Consider the following 23128-nt stretch of genomic DNA (forward strand, 5'->3'; position numbering starts at 1 on the left):
TTATAGAAATTACCAGCTGCATTTAACGCAGGATATGTCTCATTTCCTCATATGAGTGTCTGCCACATGGTTGCCTTGAGGCCTGACTAACAACATTCCAGCCACACAATGGCATATATTCACAGGCTGACAGTATCTGGTGTCAATAACAAACCCAACACACTTTGTGAGTCTACAGGTAGTATTAGCAGAGCACAGGCAACTGAATAAGGAAATAAAGAAATATAGAGACCCTCCAATAGAATGGAAAGTAAGGGGAGTGACTACCCTGAAGTGCCCGGAATGACAGTAAGAAACAATATTCCCCTCAATTACACACTCACATAGCCCTAGTCTGCTGCCCAGTTACAAGCCATACTGCTTTTTGAAACACTAATAATGGTTAGTGCACTCTTCAGTCTTATATTGTATAACTTATGATAATGTCAAAGTTGTCAGAATATATTGCTATTACAGTTCTTAAATTAATTGTCTGATGAATGTCCTTCTCAAATTTTCAGATGAATGCTTTCCAGATGCTATATTTCTACATATTACAATTTTTTACATATAGTAAGGACTAACCTAAATAAACTATTATTATTATTACTATATTAAAACATTTTGTATGTTTTAACATTGCTATTAAAGCCACAGGCATCAGTGGCACAGTAAGGGTGATGGCAATTTATGATTGCAGGAAAGGGGGTGGGGAGGGGGTAGCAGGGGAGGGGGAGACAGTAGCAAACTGTGACTCCCCTTCCTTCAGAACTGAACATTGGATCCACACCTGCTGAGAATGTTGCAAGAAATGGATAGAATGGACATGCAACACCAGGATTCAATGCCTGAACCCATTACAACATTCTCTGCCATTAGTGGGACATACTCTTCCAGGGATAGTGTATCTTCGAAAAGGAGGGCTCTGATGCGAAACATGTAGAAGATGACTTTGTATGTGATTCCCAGCACTGCCTGAAAGGGAGTAGGAAATTTTTTTTACCATTGTTTCAAGAGGATGCTTAGTTTTAGCTTATAGCCCAACAATATTATGTTCATGATATTTACTGAGCAAGCCCTGTTTCACACATTTATTTTACAGTTTATTGAACTAAGTACTTATTTTCAGTGCCATTGAACATTTTAATCAATAAAGGGGAATTTTACATTCAGCTTTGTTGAATGGTAACTATCAATATGATCATGTTGATATTAACTGAGCAATAGCTACAGTAAGTGCAGCTAGTTTGTAGCAGTCGAACAATATCAGTAGTTAACTATTAAACTTGGATTCTAACTGCTGCTTCCCTTTGGCTTTTTCTACATTCCAGAATAATTTTCTGCATAATGGAGTCAATGGAACTGGGTAAATAAATGAATTAATGAAATATAGTGGTCTGTTCAAGCATAGATAATGATCTTAAAAATTAATTACAATATTACCAAGTATACCCTTACCTACTTTTTTACAGAGGTGCTGACAGGAAAGATAATTGCCTCTATAGTTTTTTCATAAATGCATTAATGCATTTAAGAAATATAGTGGTCTGTTTAAGCATAGATAATGATCTTAAAAATTGATTACAATATTACCTAGTATACCCTTACCTCCTTTTTTACAGAGGTGCTGACAGGAAAGATAATTGCCTATATGGTTTTCTCATAAATGCATTAATGCTTTGAATGAAACATCACAATGACTTAAATTTATGCAAGTAACTGACTTCTTCAGACAGGTTATTGCCAAAGCACTTCTCATTTATTTCGACAGTCATTACTGTCCAGGAGATACCAAAAATGTAGAATACCCTTGGAAGTTATGTGATTTTCTTCAAGTTGTTGTTATAATTCTCTGCCAATTCTTACAGTGGGCCTAAGAGTTAAAACTTTTTGATTTTGTACATCCTTCAATAAATTTCCATACTGCACCATTTGTTAAAAATTGTAATACAGTTACCTGTGAACAATTAATTTCCAGTCTCAAAAATAATATAGTATGTAAATATTACTAACACTATAATGATATTCAATTGTTTTTCTTTTTGAACGTCAGGCTCTTTCTGGAATTGGTGTTGTAACATATGTTTAGTTTGTTCCTAGTTTTCTTTCATGCTAAATTTGTACAAAAAGAGAGAATATTCATTGCATATATGGATGCTATTTATCTTTTTTATATTTTTCTTGTATACTGGTTCCCCGCAGCATGAATGATACACTTCGAGATGGCACACAGAGGGACCCAGCTTCGACATCTCACATCTCCCATGGAGATCCAGACATAAAAGTGAAGGTTGCTCCTGGATCGTCTGGGCCATATTCGTGGAAGTCACAAGGCTTCACTCACTGCAGCGCTTCCTGCTTAGGAGGTACTGATAAAGGCTACAATGTCCAACTTCTGATGAGTAAAACAAATTCTTTCTCTGACAATAGCAGAACCAACCCTATGTAAAATTCTATTTACTGCAACGTTCTTAACAAAGTGAACCAACCTTGCAAATTTTGGGACAGCTCCAACTGAAGTGCCGCGACATGTCGTGTATCGCAAACCAACACACACAAATCTATATCTTCATGCCAGTAGCTGCCATCACCTATCACAGACCATAGGTGTCCTTAAAACCTTAGTGCATCGGGCGCACTGTATATCCAATAAAGACAATTTGCAAAAAGAGCATTTTTAAATCAAATGGATTTTCTCCACAACAAATTCATAGAGCATTCAATGCAAAACCTAAAATGCAGGTATGTGATGGGGAAGAAGATAGTAATTCCTTCAGATCTAGTGCTTTTTTGCCCTATGTGGGTTCTCTTTCCTCAAAGATAGGTCATATTCTTGAGATACACTGTCAAAGGGGATCTTCCGGCCCCCCACAAAGATTGCAGCTTTACTCGGCTCTGTGAAGGATGATTTACAGCTTCGTAAAGCTGGTGTGTATCAGATTCTTTGCGGAAATTGTGAGAAGTCTGACATAGGTCAAACAATAAGCACTGTTCATGAGAGGTGTGCAGAGTATCGAAGATACACACGCTTATTACAGCCAACAAGTCAGCTGTGGCCGAACATTGTATTGATACAGGGCATTCCATGAATTACAGTGATGTGAAGATTTTAACATCCACCTCTTCTGTCTTCAAGGAAGCTGTAGAGATTAGATTAGCCAATAATTTAATAAATAGAGATAATGGTTTTTATTTGGACAAAGCATGGAATCCAGCTCTTGGGGTAATTAAACTGCATAGAAGTTGTCATGGCATCACCGCCGCCAATCATACATCGATAAGGGAATTGAATGTCTGTACAGCCTCAGCACAGGCGGCGCATGTATAAACGTATTTCTCTGCCTCCGACCAGCATCTGTGATCCGCATGTGTAGTACCACTGTGGTGGAGCATATAAGGCCGCACTTGGCATCTTGTCGTCAGTCTTGTGACTCATTCTGAGTATGGCTGGACGATACGCAGCTGAAATATCAGTGGAGGGAATTTTATTTGCGCGGTTGCATGCCCGAAATTTTATGGACTACAAATACTGAAATACCTCTTTATAAATCTGTATGATACATTATCTGGAGTAGATTTTCCATGATGTTAAAAATGCACACTTAGTTTAGAAAGGTAGAAGAACTAAATCAAACATGTTAAAAAAAAAGTTTAGAATAGAGATTAATGGAGAGTAACATAAAGCAAAAATTAGAAAATATGTTAGACAGGGATGTTCATTATCATCATACATATTTAACCTCTTTGTAGAAAATGCTGTGAGGAAGAAAAAACACCTGCAGTTAAAATGAAAAAAGTTCTCCTACACTGCTTAAGATTTGTGGATGATTATACCTTAATAGCTGACAGTGAAAAACACATGCAGAACATACACTGACAGGAATGGAAAGTGTTACACCATAAGAACATATAGGCCAAATGATACCAAACTGATACTCCAGTATTTCCATGCCTGCAGTATATTTTGACTAAAATTTCATGCTTCTGCAAGCTCATTTTCACTGCATAAATGAGCTATTCATAGAGGCAATGAATGATGAGAGTACACAGTGGCTGTTCAATGTGTCTAATGTTACTGTAACTTTTCACGTGTAGATTGCAACACAGTATCGTCAAAGGATATGAGCTTGAAGCTTATCAACATCTTTCAGAGAAAGTTCAAATCATTGGGATCAGAGACATGGGAACATCATACCAACAGATCACACAGATAGTTGGCCATAGTGCAGTGGCAGCAGAATGAGATAAGATAAGATAAGATAAGATACTTTGTTGTCACATAACATGTTTTTATACAATCATTCGATTGAGAACATTGGTGACTCATCAGTCTTTAACCTAAGTTGTTACAGTATTTTATATACTGCAGGAAATACGTCATACATACATTGCTTATTATAATAAAAATACAACATTATATTTTAAATCTTTTCATAACTCATTGAATCATTACTATAGCCTTCACACTCCTATATGAAGTATGGATGTACTGAATGGGATACAAACCGCCATATAATTCTATATATAAACATGAATATACAGTGAACGTGTATACTTTGTATCTACATGGCTTCGAAAGTATACCATTTGTACTTGCATCTTTACTCCCTATTCCTATTTATAAATTATTCTAAACTATAACATTGCTTTTTATTCATTTAGAAATTCTTCTAGACTATAATAACATTTGCTTTTTAGGTATGTGCCAATGGTCTCCAATGTGGATTTCCGAAATATTGACCTTATCTTATTTCTGATCTTCAGAGCCATGTAATGTGGAGTATTTTCATATAGTGTGAGTCGGTGACAAGGTAGAATGTATTTCAATTTATGTCTAGTTTCATAGGCATGTGTGAATGTATTTCCTTCAAACAGATGTGAGTTTTTCTGTTCAAAGAGAAGTATTTCATATATGAAGATGGAAGGGATTGTCATGAAGGGGAGAGAAGACAGACTCAAGACAAAAGTATGACAAGAAAAGTAGCCGTGGACTGTCCAGAAAGACTATATCATGAAAATATTGTAGGATCATTTCCCTTACCTTGATAAATATGAGGGGCATTCAATAAATAACACAACAATTTTTTTCTGAAAGCAATTTGGTTTTATTCAGGATTCCAATACACCACATTACTTCCCACTCTTTTGGGTACAAAATCCTATTTTCCAACATAATCTCCGTTCATTGCAATGGCCTCATGCCACCTTACTGGGAGAGCCCATATGCCTGCATGGCCGCATGGTACCAATCTACAACTCGAAGTCAGCACTAAAGTCTTGCTACATCAATAACCTCCCCATCATCTGTGTACTGCTTCCAGTGGAGTGCATATTCCATTGGGCCAAAGAGTTGGATGTCGGAAGGTGCAAGATTCAGGTACACACTTCTGAGTACTCAATCTGGTGTACAAGTGTGTCAGCACTGCCAGCAGAGATGTCCAGTTGAGCAGTGAGCTGTTTGATTATTGCTGGAGTCACAACTGTGTGTGGTCAGTTGGCACTTGGAAGATCGGCCAGGTTTGCGCAGCCTTGTTGTGATGATGACAGATGTCTTGCTCAATGACTTAACATGCTTCTGTTCTCTCCCAGGTCTCCACAGACATTCTGCAAATGCCTATGAATGTCTGTGATGCTCTGGTTTTCTGCCAAAAGAAACTCAGTGACAGCCATCTCCCTGGAATCCACTTCTGTTACAGATTCCATTTTGAAGGCTACACATTGCGCTGTCATTTATCTGAACTTCATGGAACTATAGGGGCTAAAACTGAAATATTTCAAATTCCAGATTTTTTTTGACTGGTATCATCATCATCATCATCATCATCATCATCATCATCATTTAAGACTGAGTATGCCTTTCAGCGTTCAGTCTGGAGCATAGCCCCCCTTATACAGTTCCTCCACGATCCCCTATTCAGTGCTAACATTGGTGCCTCTTCTGATGTTAAACCGATTACTTCAAAATCATTCTTAACCGGATCCAGGTACCTTCTCCTCGGTCTGCCCCGACTCCTCCTACCCTCTACTGCTGAACCCATGAGTCTCTTGGGTAACCTTGCTTCTCCCATGCGTGTAACATGACCCCACCATCTAAGCCTGTTCGCCCTGACTGCTACATCTATAGAGTTCATTCCCAGTTTTTCTTTGATTTCCTCATTGTGGACACCCTCCTGCCATTGTTCCCATCTACTAGTACCTGCAATCATCCTAGCTACTTTCATATCCGTAACCTCAGCCTTATTGATAAGGTAACCTGAATCCACCCAGCTTTCGCTCCCATACAACAAAGTTGGTCGAAAGATTGAACGGTGCACAGATAACTTAGTCTTGGTACTGACTTCCTTCTTGCAGAAGAGAGTAGATCGTAGCTGAGCACTCACTGCATTAGCTTTGCTACACCTCGCTTCCAGTTCTTTCACTATGTTGCCATCCTGTGAGAATATGCATCCTAAGTACTTGAAACCGTCCACCTGTTCTAACTTTGTTCCTCCTATTTGGCACTCAATCCGTTTATATTTCTTTCCCACTGACATTACTTTCGTTTTGGAGATGCTAGTCTTCATACCATAGTCACATTTCTGATCTAGCTCTGAAATATTACTTTGCAAACTTTCAATCGAATCTGCCATCACAACTAAGTCATCCGCATATGCAAGACTGCTTATTTTGTGTTCACATATCTTAATTTCACCCTGCCAGTCTATTGTTTTCAACATATGATCCATAAATAATATGAACAACAGTGGAGACAGGTTGCAGCCTTGTCTTACCCCTGAAACTACTCTGAACCATGAACTCAATTTACCGTCAACTCTAACTGCTGCCTGACTATCCATGTAAAGACCTTTAATTGCTTGCAAAAGTTTGCCTCCTATTCCATAATCTTGTAGAACAGACAATAACTTCCTCCTAGGAACCCGGTCATATGCCTTTTCTAGATCTATAAATCATAGATACAATTCCCTGTTCCACTCATAACACTTCTCCATTATTTGCCGTAAGCTAAAGATCTGGTCCTGACAACCTCTAAGAGGCCTAAACCCACACTGATTTTCATGGTATTGGCTGAGAAAAAAAAGTGTTGCATCACTTATTAAAATCTTTCGTAGCTGGATGACAACAGCTGAAATCTGGCCAAAGTTTACAGGCTGAGTGTCACCACAAATCATCAGGAACAGATTACTGAAAATTAGTTTGAGATTTTGAGTTACAAACTGTTGTTTATTGCTGGCACCAAACCACAGATTTACTTGGTGTAGAGCTAGAGTCAGCTGGGATATTGGGTAGCATACTGTGGTGCTCAGTAGCAATTCTCATTTCTTGTATTTCTTGAAGTTTTTCTGGCAGATAGAATATTCCATCATCTTTTGGGTGTGCAGTCAAGATGGTATTATTGCTGCTTTTGATATTTCTGCTGATAACTGTAGAGCTGTCTTCAAGATCAGTTGATGACAGAATTAAAACTACTAGATACAGTACTGTGGAGAAAATGCATTTGTTCAGAGATACAACTGTCAGCAACAAGAGCATTAGATAAAACTTTACGTGTCTAAGCATATAACACAGCAAGCACCAAGTCAGCAAATTCATGAAGCTTATGATTTATGTGGTTAATTATTAAAATAGATGGCACATGATGGAATGCCAGGCAGCGAGGACTCAGAAAAATAATTCCTTTGAGAATGCAGACATGAAACAATTGCTTCACTTCTGAAATCCAGCTCTCTACCCAGGGATGTTACCAACAGACTGGAGGGATACAGATCTGTGCCTACCAGGTTACACAGTCTTCCTAAAGGCCACAGAGTTACAGAGGGGAAAAAAGGTTCAGTTGTGTGGTTCTTTGATGCATAAAGTTTTGTCTGTGACTAACACCCTTGTTTCTGACAGTCTTATCCCTGATGCCCATACATTTACTCCACAGTATTGTGTCAAGTGGTTTTAATTCTGTCATTGACTCACTTTGGAAATGGCTGTGTAGTTATCAACCAAAATATTGTGTGAAGAAATAATCACACCCAAAAGATGGTGGAATAGTCTGATTTATGTTTGTGGTGATATGGTTGATACCAATGAGTCTGTAGATGAACTGATGGAAAGTACAGGAAGCAGTTATTCTTGAGATATACACTTTTATAGCAATCTCCAGCTAGCAGTCTTCATGAAATGCCGCAGCGTGTGGTTTAGTCATGGCTAAAAATTCATCAAGATGACATTCAGAGCCTGTTTGCTTGAAAACCGTTATTATTATTGTTCTTGTCATGGTCTTCATTCAGAGGACCAGTTTGATCCAGCTCTCCACCTTAGTCTATTCTGTGCAGACCTCTTTGTCTCTGAATAACTACTATAACCTGTGTCCATTTGAACCAGCCTTGGTCTCCCTTCACAAATTTTACCCCTCACATTTCCCTCCATTACCAAATCGGGAATTCCTTGATACTTCAGATGCATCAATGAATCCCTTCTGTTAGTCAAGGTGTGCCAAAAATTTTCCATTTTCCCCAATTCAATTCACATAATTACAAGAATATATTTGTGTCTGTGGCAGTCATACCTCATATTGAGGTTAATGATCAACATTAGCTCCAAATGAAATGAAAGTTTATTCATTTACCATTTTTTATTTGTTTGTATGATGAACATCTCTATAAAGCTAGATAAATATTGGACTGGTGCTTCATGGTACAACACTTTCCATTTCTGTCAGTGTACTTTCTAAATTTGCAATAATAATGAAAAAATGGAGGTTAAAAAAAAGTTATTATACTAAGCAAGTCAAAAATGAGAAAGGTGGCTGACTTCAAAAATAAAAACAATTAATTAGAAAAAATTCATATATTTTGTCATTTAAACACTTTCATTACAGAAGACAACACCTTGACCGTAACCTGTGAGTGCTGTACTTAGGGTGTTGTAATATAATCCTAAGTTCATCCCTTAATGCTGGCTCATCATTTTAACATTTCCCTCTCATGACAACTACTTAATAGAAGGACAAACCTTCGTGATCTTTTGTACTGTCTTTTAATAAGTCCTGTACTTAATCTTTTTGAGTGGTGTTAATACTTTTGCACAGTTTGTAAAACTCTGATACTTTTTAAACAATGAAAATGCAGGATGGAATAATGCCAGTATTATGAAAAGGATAGATTGTTGCTCGCCATATAGTGGAGATGTTGAGCTGCAGATAGGGTCAACAAAATTACTGTCAGAGAAGTAAGCCCATGGCCAAAAAGACCTTCATCCGTATTAGACAACACACACACACACACACACACACACACACACACACACACACATGCTAAAGCAGACACGGCTCACACACAGATGGGTAGGGCAGCTAGATGGAGGGGGGGGGGGGGCAAGTGGGAAAGGATAGAAGTAAAAAGACTGTGGCTTCGTTAGTGGAACAGAGGGCTGTGTAATGTTGGGGTGGTAATAGGTGAGGGGATAGATGGGTGTAGGACAATAACTAACAAAGGTTGAGGCTAGGAAGGTTATGAGAATGTAGGATACATTGCAGGGAGAGTTCCCATCTGCACAGTTCTGTAAAACTAGTGTTAGTAGGAAGGATCCAGGTGGCACAGCCTGCAGAATAGTCATTAAAACAATGAATGTTGTGTTGAGCAGTGTGCTCAGCAACTGGACAGTCCAGCTTTTTCTTGACCACTGTTTGTCAGTGGCTGTTCATGTGGACAGACAGTTTGTTGGTTGCCATGCCCACATAGAATGCAGTGCAGAGGTTGCAGCTTAGCTTGTAGGTAGGTGTTGTGTTGCGCATTTGTTTAGCGCGGTCGCCGCACATAAGATGTGGCCACTGCCTTCTTGAGCACCTTGTGTCAATGCTTCAGTGGCAGCAGCACTGCATACTTCAAAGTGCTCGTAGTGGGGGCACCACAAGCAGCAGACATACCACTGGAGTCAATGGAGCCAATCAGGATGCAGCCCCACGTAATTAAGTTGCATCATTGCGGCCCAGAAGGGGGTCATCTGGTGGGCCTCCTGGAGTACGGAGCAGGTTTCCTCTCAGGTGTGATGTAGTTACTGTGTTAGTGTTTATGGGAGATGAACTTTGGCTAAGGACCTCAGTATGAGTGATTACTCTGAGTTATGTTTCACCTCATTCTCAGAATAAATTTTCTAAGTTGTAATTCATTCTGACTTTCCATCTGGTAGTTTGTACCTGGGACACAACAACATGAAGTCATCACATACAAACAAACCCAGGGTATGGCCATGGGCACCCACATGGCACCATCCTGTGCCAACCTATTCATAGGCCATCTGGTGGAATTCCTTCTAACTACCCCTAGTCTCAAATCTTTCACATAGTTCAGATTCACTGATGACATCTTTGTGATGTGGAGTGAGCATGAGGACACCCCATCCACATTCCACCAGAACCTCGCACCTTCTCCCTCATTCGCTTCACCTGGTGCTCCTCAGCCCAACAAACCACCTTCCTCAATGCTGATCTCCACCTCAAAGATGCTTACATCAGTACCTCCATCTACACCAAACCTACCAACCACCAGCAATATCTCCACTTTGACAGCTGTCACCCCTTCCATACATCCTAGCCACCTGTGGCCATTGCATCTGTAGTGTCAGACAGTCCTTCTCAAAATATACCAAAGGTCTCACTGAGGCCTTTACAGACAGTAATTATCCTCCAAACCTTGTACAGGACCAGATCTACCATACCTTGTCTCTCTAGTCACCCCCTTCCCCATCCAAAGTCCCATTTTCCTGCCACAGAGGAGTGTTCCCCTCATGACTCCATGCCACCCAAGACTGGAGCAACTGAATCACATTCTCTGCCAGGGTTTCTCATGGTGCACTGAAATGTGGAGTATCCTTCCCAACACTTCCACAGTGGTATACTGCCATCCACCGAACCTACCGACACCAGCTTTTCTGAGTTGCACAGGTGGGTACTCTCCCTGCAATATGTCCTATGTTCCCGTAACCCTCCTGGTCTCAACTTTCATTAGTCATTGTCCGTTACCACGTATCCCCTTTCCTGTTCTCATCCCAGCAATACATGGTCTCTAGTCCACTAATGGACCCACAGCCTTTCTACTTTTCTCCTTTTCCACTGCCCCCACCCCCAACCACTTCTCCACTCTCCTCCTGACGGCACCTATTTGCTCTACATTCACTCCACCTCATCACTTAATGCTCCAACAAGCTGCACTTTACCACCTCCCTCCCCTACTCTGCTACCCCTCCCCCTCCCCACCCCAGCCTCTTTAACCCCACCATCTGCATTGCTTCTCCCATCAGGCACTGCTGCTTCCAGTCTGGCCTCTGCAGCCAGAGACTGTGTTTATGTGTGTGTGAGTTGTGTTTGCGTGAGTGTGTATGTATTTTGTCTAATTCAGATGAAGGCATTTTTGGCTAAAAACTTACTTTTTGGCAGTCTTTTTGCTATACCTATCTGCAATCAGCATCTCCACTATATGGTGAGTCTCTCCTTTTCGTAATACTGATTTTTTTTTTAATTTGTGAATTTCAAAGCTGTGCACCAATACGTAAATGTTTTTAATTACCTGAGTTATCATTAAACAATGGAAGCTCCAGGTAGGAATATCAATAGTGTAGGAAAAGACAGATTGCTACTTACTGTGAAGAAGACACATCAAGTTGCAGACAGGCGCAATTAAAAGACACTTACAATTTCAGTCTGGAATGCAACTATCATGTGGGATACAAGCCGCAGTCAGGAGGAGGCAGGAAAGGGGAAGGGTTCGTAGTGTATGGGAGGGAAAAGAGGTGAAAGCTAGCTGGTGGAGTGTGCAAGGACTAGGGTGCCAACAGGTGCAACGTAAGGTGATTGTGGGGCAGAGAGGTGGGGAAAAAGGAGCAAAAAAGGGGAGGTGCAGGGAAAGACGGGCAGATGCATTGGCATAGGGCTTCTAATAAACAGGGTGGGAAATGAGGAGATGATAGGACAGAGGGGGTGGAAGTTGTTGATTGGAGGGTGTGGGTACAGTATGTTATCATAGGTTGAGGCCGGGATAATTACAGGAGCAGAGAATGTGTTTAAGGATAACTCCCATCTTCGCAGTTCAGGAAAGCTGGTGGGGGAGGGAAGGATCCAGATGGCTCAAGTAGTGAAGCAACCATTGAAATCAAGTGTGTTATTTTGCTCTGGACCCCAGGTTGGCAGTGGCTGGTTGGCAACAGAGGTGGTAAATGATGTGCTGCTTCCACAGGTGGCCTGGTGCATTCTGGGATAGGATAAACCTGTGACTGGACTGGAATAGGAAGTGCTGTGTGGGTGGATTGGTCAGGTATTTCATCTGGATCTTCCACATGCGTATGATCCTTGAGGCAAGGGGTTGAGACTGGGAGTGGCATAGGGAGGACTAGGATATTGTGGAGGTTGTGTGGGAGTCAGAACACGCCTTTAGAAGGGGTGAGAAGTATCTCGCATAGACAGTCACTCATTTCAGAGCATGATGATAGGTAATCAAAGCCCTGGTGAAGGATGTTGTTCAGTTGTTCCAGTCTAGGATGGTACTGGATGATGAAGGGGACACTATTGGCTGGTTCTTGGGGATGGTACAAGTATTGGGGATATGAGGGGAAATGGCATGGGAGATCTATTTGCTGACTAGGTCTGGGGGTAGAGCCTGTCTGTGAAGTCCTTGGTGAGACCCTCAGCATACTGAGTAGAGGAGTTTTTGTCACCGCAGATATGCTGTCACTGGGTGGCCAGGCTGAATGTGAGAGATTTTTTGGTGTGAAATGGATGACAGCTGTCAAAATGCAGGTACTGTTAGTGATTGGTGGCTTTTCTGAACTGTTCAAATAGGAGTTATCCTTGCAACACATTCTCCACTCCTGTAATTCTCCCAGCCTCAACCTACAGTAACGTACCCCCACACCCTCTATCTTATCATCTCCTCATTTCCCACCCTTTTTATTTGCAGCTGTCTGCCAACGCATCTGCTTGTATCTCCCTGGTCCTCTCCTTTCTTGCTACTTTTTTCCCACTTTCCTGCCTCAACCTCCTGACACTGCACCTGTTGGCAGTCTAGTCCCTGCACACTCCACCAGACAGCATTCATCTCTCTTCCTACCCTGGCAGTCACCACGTGTGAATGAGGTGTGCTTGCTTATTTGTGTGAATGCTGTATGTCTCTCTTTCACTGATGAAGGCTGTGGCCAAAAGCTTTGTGTAAGTGTCTTTTCCTTATGCCTGTCTGAACTTTACTGTCTTCTTTGTGTAAGTAGCAATCTGTCTTTTCCTACATTATTGAGTTATCATTAATATAGTTTACAATTTGTTTTTAATGTGGCCACTGCAGTCTATATGTTATAAGTGCTTTAATTCTGTAAGATAGGCAACTGTTCCTTTTCCATTTGAGAATAGCTTAGAAGAAAGCAGGGGTATTGTCATTGTCATCTTTAATATGGAGATAGAGGAAAGTTCTAGTTATTAATATCATATAACACAACAGAATATTTTTGTTTTAATATACAGTTTTGTTTTAATGTATAATACGTATGTTAAAATACTAATTAAAAGAAAAAACTTTGATTTTCAAGGAGACTTTACTGAGGTTTATAATTTACCTTGTTTTGGCATATTTTGTAAGTATTTTTCACAAAAAGTCTTTTGATAGTTTTTGTTGTCATCTCTGTATTTTCCCAGGTGTCCAAGAATCCTTGATATCCTGTGTACAAGACAACAACCAAAAGACAGTGAGTCCGTATTTGTGTGACAAAGAAACCAGACCGGAAGTACTGATACGAACATGTAATGATCACCCTTGTCCTCCACGGTGGAACTATTCTGACTTTCAGCCTTGTTCAAAGCCATGTGGCATTGGAATAAGGACAAGAGAAGTTATGTGCATACATGAAGTCACAAGAGGTGGAGGAAACACTGTGATAGTGCCTAACAACATGTGTCCACAACCACCTCCTCCAGACAGGCAATACTGCAATGTCTTAGACTGCCCAGTGAAGTGGCACACAAAACCGTGGTCTAAGGTGAGTAAGCTTCTTGGTTGTAATCTATGTAATTTTCTCTCATATGCATTATGACAAACTTTCATATTTTTTTTAAAAAAAAGTTATAAACTCATTTGCATTTTATAATCTACCTGTCTCTTACTGTGGTGTTTGGCTGAATTAACAAACAAAATTTACATAAATCTCAATACCAGAGAAGGAAAGTTGCTACTTACCATATAGCGGAGATGCTGAGTCGCAATAGGCACAACAAAAAGATTAACACAATTATAGCTTTCGGCCATAAAGGTCTTTGTCAGCAGTAGACACACATACACACGCGCGCGCACACACACACACACACACACACACACGCGCGCGCGCGCACTCACACACACACACACACACACACACACACACACACACACACACACACACATCTGCAGAGAGCTGAAACCACACTGCGAGCAGCAGCACCAGTGCATAATGGGAGTGGCAACTGGGTGGGAGTAAGGAGGAGGCTGGGGTGGGGAGGGGGAGGTATAGTATGGTGGGAGTAGCGGACAGTGACGTGTTGTACTTTAGACAGAGGGCAGGAGAGAAGGTGTGGAGGAGGAGGGATAAGTAGCAGAAAGGAGAGAAATAAAAAGAAATTAAAAGACTGGGTGTGGTGGTGAAATGACGGCTGTGTAGTGCTAGAATGGGAACAGTGAGGGGCTGGATGGGTGAGGACAGTGACTAATGAAGGTTGAGGCCAGTAGGGTTACAGGAATGTAGGATGTATTGCAGGGAAAGTTCCCATTTGCACAATTCAGAAAAGCTGGCGTTGGTGGGAAGGATCCATGTGGCACAGGCTGTGAAGCAGTCATTGAGATGAGGGATATCGTGTTTGGCAGCATGTTCCGCTACAAGTTGGTCCACTTGTTTTTTGGCCACAGTTTGTTGGTGGCCATTCATACTGACAGACAGCTTGTTGGTTGTCATGCCTACATAGAATGCAGCACAGTGGTTGCAGCTTAGCTTGTAAATCACATGACTGGTTTCACAGGTAGCCCTGCCTTTGATTGTATAGGTGATGTTAGTGACCGGACTCCGATCTTTTTGTTGTGCCTATCGCGATTCATTTCAGCATCTCCACTATATGGTGAGTAGCAACTTTCCTTCTCTGGTACATTCCATCCTGGATTTTCCATTGTCTGATTACATAAATCTCATAATTTTTCAGAATTTTATTAAATCTACCACATATATAAAACTGTCATTCACAACAGCATATACCAGCAAGTGATGTTACAAAGGTTATAAAACTCTGATCACAAAATTTAAAACAATCTACATCTACATACATACTCTGCAAGCCACTGTGCAGTGCACGGCAGAGGGTACTCTGTACCAGTAATGGTCATTTATTTCCTTTCCTGTCCCACTTGCGAATAGAGCAAGGAAAAATGACTGTCTTATGCCTCAGTATGCACCATAATTTCTTTTATCTTCTTATCTTCATGGTCCTCTAACAATTCAGCTGCATAAGATGCATTGTTACTAGCAACATCATGAGCAGACATATGTACTGAGATGTGGTAGTTGTTTCATATACATGTTTCACATCTTAATTACATACTGATGGGGAAAAAAAAAGAAAAAAAAAAAGAAACAAGATCATCAAGCTTCCTTACTCATTTCAGTTCATTATCCATTTGACTGCATGCAAAATGGCTGTGTCTCTTCATTAGTATTATGCTTATTATTCATTTCTGTGGTTGATAAGGTTACTTATTTTCACTAAAATATGGATTCAAATTGACATCTACATGGAAACGAAGGATTGCTTCTGAGCACATAGAGGAGGTGTTGTGTCACAAACAAGCACAATGAAAGAGAACACTAGAAATATTTTCAGTTTTCAAACAAACTCATCCTGCAGGAGCAGCACCCACACACACACATGACCACTGTCTCCAGGCACTAAGGTATGACTATGACTACGACTGCATGTGAAATGAGCAGCACTCTAGCTGTGATGGGTAGTGAGGGGGAGGAATGGATGGAAGAAGGTGAGGAAAGGACTTGTGGGTACATTGGCAGGATAAAAGCCATGTGATTCCTGGAATGGGAGCGGGAAGGGGATAGGCAGGAGGAGGACAGGAGATAATGAAGGTTGTGCCCAGGGAGGTTACAGGGACAAAATTACGTTGTAGGGAAGGTTGCCACACTTTCGGTTCAGAAAAAGAAGTTTTGAAACTTCCTGGCAGATTAAAACTGTATGCCAAACTGAGACTCAAACTCGGGATCTTTGCCTTTCATGGGCAATTGCTCTACCAACTGAGCTACCCAAGCATGACTCACAACCCATCCCCACAGTTTTACTTCTGCCAATACCTCATCTCCTACCTTCCAAACTTCACAGAAGTTCTGCCAAACTTGCAGGACTAGTAAATACCGGAAGAAAGTATATTGTGGAGACATGGGTTAGCCGCAGGCTGGGGGATGTTTCCAGAATGAAATTTTCACTCTGCAGCAGAGTGTGTGCTGATTTGAAACTTCCTGGCAGATTCAAACTGTGCCAGACTGAGACTCGACTCAGGACCTTTGCCAACTGTGTGCCCAGACTGAGACTTGACCCGGGACCTTTGCCTTTCTCAGGCAAGTGCTCTACCAACTGAGCTACCCAAGTATGACTCATGACCTGTCCCCACAATTTCGCTTCTACCAGGAGAACTTCTGTGAAATTTGGAAGGTAGGACACAAAGTACTGTCAGAAGTAAAATTGTGGTGAAGTCGTGAGTTGTGCTTGGGTAGCTCAGTTGGTGGAGCATTTCCCTGTGAGAGGCAAACATTCCGAGTTCTAGTCTCGGTTCGGCACACAGTTTTAATCTGTCAGGAAGTTTCAAATCAGCATGCACACTCTGCTGCAGAGTGAAAATTTCATTCTGGAAAAGTAGTTTTTTTGGGAAGAATCCAGATGACACAGGCTGTGAAGCACTCATTAAAATTAAGCAACTCATGATGGGCAATACTTTCAGTAATGTGGTGGTTCAGCTGTCTCTTGGCCACAGTTTGGTGGTGTCCATTCATGCAGACAGACAGCTTGGTTGTAGTCATGCCCACATTGACTATGACACAGTGTTTAAGGTTTAGTTTATAGATCACAGGACTGCTTTCACAGGTAAACTTCCCAGTGATGAGAGAGGAGATGCCTGTCATCAGATTGCTGTAGGTGGTGGTGGGAGGATTTTTGGGATAGGTCTTGGAGCTAGGTGTGTTCCAGGGATATGAACTATGAGGCAAGGGATTGGGAGTAGGGTTGTACAAAGTAATTGCAAGGTTTGGTGAACAATGGAATATCAGCATGGGAGGGATATTCCTGTTTTCAGGGCATTATGAGAGGCTGTTGAAACCCTGGCACAGTGTGTTGCGCAGTTATTCCAGTCATGGGTGGTACTGAGTCATGATGGGAGCGCTCCTTTGTGGCCAGACAGTGGGCACATGGGAGGTGGTAGACAACTGGAGAGACAACGGAAGAGGGATTTGCTTCTGGACAAGGTTGGGAGGGTAATTTGGGTCTATGAAGATCTCAGTGAGACACTTGGCATCTTTGGAGAGGGGCTTTATGCAAGGGACTCCTTGGTGCAGAATGAGTGGCATCTGTCGAAGTGGAGGAATTGTTGGTGGTTGGTAGGTTTGAAGTAAAAAGAGATACTGATGTAACCATCCTTGAGGTAGAAGTCAACATCAAAGAAAGTGGCTTGTTGGGTTGCAGAGGACTAGGTGGAGAGCATGGTGGGAGTTGTTTAGGTTCTGGAGGAGTTTGGATAGGATGTCTTCATCCTCAGTCCCGATCATGAAGATGTCATCAATGAATCTGAACCAGGTGACGGATTGGGGATTCTGGGTGATGAGGAAGGATTCCTTGAGACGGCCCATGAATAGAACAACAGAGGATGGTACCCTGCTGGTGTCCATTGCTGAACTATGGATTTGTTTGTAAGTGTGACTTCAAGGAGAAGTGGAATGAGTATGTATCACCATTTACATGTCAATTGTGCGGTGAGCCAGTTTCACTGTCTCTCCCATGCACTAAGTTCAGAATGTAGGTTATAGTGATGGACTGGTGACAGGAACCCATAAAGTACATGCTTGCTTTAAACTAATTTATTCAGCACAAATGAGTAAATGAACACTTCATAAAATAAATTCTGATTGTAGTGTCTATTACCTGGCTAAAGTTGTAAACATGTTTGAACAATAGTTCCATATCAACACTGTCGCGAAGTGTATAGATGCCCCTCAGTGAAGAGTGTGTCGACTGATTGCATGACAGCTGGAGAATAATGGATGTGTGACTGAAACAAAGTTAACTTTCATCACAATCATGGGAGTGCCGTGCACTTTGCAGATGTGATGAAACGGAAATGAATATGAACGGAGAGTGCCAAACAAACTTCTGAATGCATTGGTGCGGAGCTCGACCTACATGATCTGTGGCTTACAGAATTAGCCCCCTGAATAAGTGTCTGCACAGTACTGTAGCCCAGCTCACATTGTCTGTTACTTTTTACTAACCTGCACCTGCGTATGTGACATGTGTTGCCAGAATTTTGCCTATTAGTAAGTGTGCACAACAGTGGATACCTGATGCAGTTAGCTTGTACTGACTGTGAGCATATCTGATCTGTTCTTGTTTTTTTGCATCACGGTTGCCACAGGGATGTAGTTGCTCATGATGACCAGGAAAGAGGTTGTAGACTTTTAGTCTGCTGAGGGTTGGGAGAGGGAGTGTTCAGCAGCGGCAAGGCCATGGGCATTGAAGATGTTAGCATAGATGGAGATGACATTGGCAGTGATGAGCATCAGGTCGTAAAGGAACAGGAACTATGGAGAGTCAGTGGAGGAAATAGTTGGTGTCTTTTATATAGGAGAATAAGTTATGGGTAGACTGAAGGGTGGGTTCTCAAGAGCAGCAATTCCCTCTGTGGGACCGTAGGAATCAACCACAATGGTGGTTCCGAGGTGGTTGAGTTTATGGACTGAGAGAGAGAGAGAGAGAGAGAGAGAGAGAGAGAGAGAGAGAGAGAGAGAGAGACTCAGGGCAATGGTTCCGGGGTGGATCTAAGGATTTGAACTGGGACGGGAGAACCTGGTGGATTTCTGGAATGGGTTCAATGTGGAATAGTTTGTAGGTGGACATATCTGACCGCTGGCAGAGTCATTTCACCAGGTAATGCCTGCAGTTCATAATCATAGAGGTTAACAGTTGATGAAATCATTCCACCAGGTAATCCCTGCGGTTCATGACTATAGTGGTAGAGCCTTTGTTGGAAGTAGAATTATACAAGCAGAATCAGTTTTTAGGTGGTGGATTTTTGTTTCTTTTGTGGATCTGAGCTTGGTTCCCATGTTAAGCCATTTTCGGAATGATGGTGAGGCAAGGTTTGAGATTAAAATTGTGGAATGTTAGCAAGAGGGGATTTGGAGGCTGAGAGAGTGGGTCATGGTTGGATGGAGAAATAAACTGAGTCAGGCAACATTCAATATTGGTTTTGGATAGAGTCTGATTGGTAGGGATAATGGTGAAATAGTGTTTCCACTGTAGGGACCGAGAGAAAGAGAGAAAGTCCTTAACAAGCCAGGTGACTGAATTTTGGATTAGAGCAAAAGGTAAGGTCTTTGGAAAGGACTGATACTTTTATAGTTCTGTGGCTTTTGGAGGACAGCCCAGTAACTGTGTTATGGGACTGTTGAGGCTATGGACTCTGTAGGGTGATGGGAGGGAGTTTTGGAGGGCGTGCTAAATGTAGCAAGTCTGCAAGGCAGGGTTTGGTGCCCATGAGGAAATGCAGTTTTTTTTCTTTTTTTTTTCTTTTTTTTTTTTTTTTCTTTTCCTGGAGGGCAATGATTTCAGCCCGGAATTTGGCAGGTACAAATTTGGGATTTCCAAGTGAGTGGTAGTCCAGATCTTTTCTACTTCTTTTCTTCCCCCATTTTCTCTCCCTCCTCGCCACCCCCCCCCCTCCCGCCCCTTCCCCCACCACCCCACCCGTCCCTTCCCCTTTGCACAGCCTCCCGATGCTGCTCCTAGCAGCCCTATCTGTCCTCACCTTGTCCTTCTACACTCCCACAGAGTGCAAAAGTATCTTCCTCAGCCCTTCCCAGCTATACTTCCCCCTCCCCACCCAATGCCTCCTCCTTACCCTCACTACCGACCCCAGCTATATTGCTACTCACATCAGATGCAGTTGCAGCTGGGCCTTAGTGCCCAAAGACAGTGACCCTGTATGTGTGAGTTGTTGTGTAAATTTGTGAGAGTGCTACTGTTGAAGAAAGACTTTGTCCAAAAGCTGAAAATATTTCTGGTGTCCTTTTTTGTTGTGCCTGTCTGTGACATGTTCAACAACCAGTCTTGCTGTTATTGCAAGCATGTATGTTTGTGTGTCTGTGTGATAGTGTATGTGAATGCACGTACTCTTACCAGAAGAAGAGTAAGAGCCCAAGAGCTAATTTTTTAACATTTTTCTGTGCCACACACCAGTCCTCTATAGGTTAGTGGTTGCTTTTCCCGTATTTTACATATTTTGCTGTGTTATCTTTACTTTACAGGCTCACACAGGATAACTTACCTGGAAAATCAGAAATAACTCTGAGGTAAAATGAATTTGTGGGTAAAGTTAGGGAAATCTTGGATAATTCTGAAAGACATGGATAATTCTGAGAAACTCAGGGAGGACCTGAACTATTCATTCATGAAAATAAATGTACTGAGTCAATTTGTGACAAACCACTCTGAGGTTCCGCTTCAGAAACAGGCACTTGTGGAGTCATGTAAGCAAAGGTGAAGAAGTTCATTGGATGTGACCTATCAGCCAATCCCTTCTTTTAGCCAAATGTGCTGCAACTTTATTTTTTCACCGGTTTGATTCTCTAAGTATCACTGTAAACATTATATCTGGAGTTTTGTATATAATTTGTTTTTAATTCTAGCTGAACTTCAAATAATGACTAACAAGCTACTGTGTAGCTCAAAAAGTTTCATTTGCAGTTGTGAAAGATTGTAAAGAAAAACTTGCTCTTGCATACAAAAAAGTGGTTCATAGAAATTTTGAAATTCAGCTTGAAAAAAACTGGAAATTTCAGGGAAAAGTTGGTAGAGTAAGCCATAAATATGTGACACATTTCATTTGTATCCAGGGCATGTTGTCACTTTATTTGGATTCATTAGAAATGCTATTCTCAGACCTTTACCATTTTCTCCTTCTATAACTGTGAGATTACATCATAGTTAGACAGAGAATCCAAAATTTGGTATTGAATTTTAAGGCATACTCCTGTGCAAATATAGACTCAGATCATAATTTAGTAATGATGAAGAGTAGGCTGAAATTTAAGAGAATTACCAGGAAGCATCAGTTTAAAAGGAAGTGGGATACTGGTGTATTGAGGAGTGACGAAGTGTATTCATAGTTACCTGAGGCTGTAAATAGTGTGATAATGAATATCACAGTATGTTCTGCAGTTGATGGAGAATGGGCATCCGTAAAACAGGTAATCACAGATGTTGGACAATCAGATACAGATAACAAAAGTAAGTGTGAAGAAATTATAGGTAATAGAAGAAAAGTCAAGGCACTTTCATAGGGTTTGTCAGCCTAAAAAAAATGTTTGACAATGTAAAGTGAGACAAGATGTTTCAAATCCTCAGATAAATTATGACCAACGCCCACTGAGAGACTGGACATCACTTGGTGGTATTGTGGGCAGATGACATGGTAAAAAATAAATATAAGTAGAACAGAGACAAATGAGGAACCAGTTCAGCAAATGATACAGTCCACAATAGGGAAATCCATTGATTCAGAAAGAGCAGATTCTATGGCCTGGAGCCTGGGAAAGAGCATACAATGCTGGTGCAGGCACAAGTCTTTCAGAGCACACCATTCAATGTACAGTGTTGAACATGTGGCTCCACAGCAAATGACACTGTCAGTTAAAATTGCAGTGAGCATGGGATCATCAAGATTGGACTGTGGTTCAATGGAAATCTATTGCCTAGTTGGATAGTTGGATCAGTCATTTCTGTTACTACACCAGGTCAATGGTCATATCCGGATACACTGTCATCCAGGTGAATGTGTGCTCGAAACATGTGCATCATGTAGTGAGCGCAGACTGGTGGTGGCAATATGATGTTATTGTGGGGGGGGGGGGGGGGGGGGGGAGGTTCCATGGTACGTGTGGTAGTAATTGAAGACACTGTGATAGCTGATAGCTGTGGACTGTGTGAACATTATTGTGGACCACTTGTATCCCTTTTGCTTGCTGTCCTCTCCAACAGTGATGATTTCTTCCACAGGTTTGAGTCAAGGCTAGAATCATGCTACAGTGGTTTAAATAACATGATAATGAACTGGCATTGATGTTACAGCCACCAAATTCACCTGGTCTGAACATGGTGGAACAAATCTGTGATGCTAACAGGCACAAGCTCCATGCCCATGTACCAGTGGCACATAGTTTATGGGAACTAAGTGACAAGTATATAGACATCTGGTGCCACATACCTCCAGAAACCAACCAAGGTCTTGTTGAATCCATGTCATGAAAAGTCACTGCTGTATTATGTTCCAGTGGTGGAGCAACATGCTATTTAGCAGGTGGTCATATTGTGTTTGGCTCATCAGTGTATGATATTGCTATCCCCTAAGAAAATGTGGAAGATTTACAGGACTTATTGAATGAAATGAACAGACTACTGTATTCAGAATATTGATTCAAAGTAAACCAATGAAAGAGGAAAGTACTGAGGAGCAGCAGATATTCAGTTAGTGGCTAACTTTACATCAAAATTGATGACGAAGTGAAGGAATTCTTTTATGTTAATTACAAAATGATGTATAACAGATGAATCAAGATAGACATCAGAGGCAACCAGAACAAGCAAAGAGAACATTCTTTGCCAAAAGAAGTCCGTTGATACGGAACATAAACCATCACTCGAGAAATAAATTTCTGAGTATATATGTCTAGAGCGGAGTATTGTTTAAAGTGTATCAGTGACTACGGAAAAATCAGAAGAGAAAAGAATCAAAGCATCCTTTAGTATCCGGTCTTTTTTGCCCAAGTGAGTGTATGTGTCACAGTTATCATTCATAAATAAATAATGGCATAAATAAAGAAAACTATTTACTGC

The 23128-nt window shown here is 41.3% G+C and overlaps 1 protein-coding gene across 1 annotated transcript in view; it reads left to right on the top strand.

The window, feature by feature from the left end:
- The window catches only part of LOC124799190 (protein madd-4-like), a 571457-nt gene that overhangs the window by 341739 nt on the left and 206590 nt on the right, over positions 1-23128 (top strand). Inside the window, exons 11-12 of the mRNA XM_047262725.1 lie at positions 2182-2345; positions 13643-13983. Coding sequence (XP_047118681.1) covers positions 2182-2345; positions 13643-13983 — 505 coding nt within the window. The remainder of the gene's footprint in view (positions 1-2181; positions 2346-13642; positions 13984-23128) is intronic.

This window comes from Schistocerca piceifrons, chromosome 5, assembly GCF_021461385.2.
Source record: "Schistocerca piceifrons isolate TAMUIC-IGC-003096 chromosome 5, iqSchPice1.1, whole genome shotgun sequence".
Classification (NCBI taxonomy): domain Eukaryota; kingdom Metazoa; phylum Arthropoda; class Insecta; order Orthoptera; family Acrididae; genus Schistocerca; species Schistocerca piceifrons.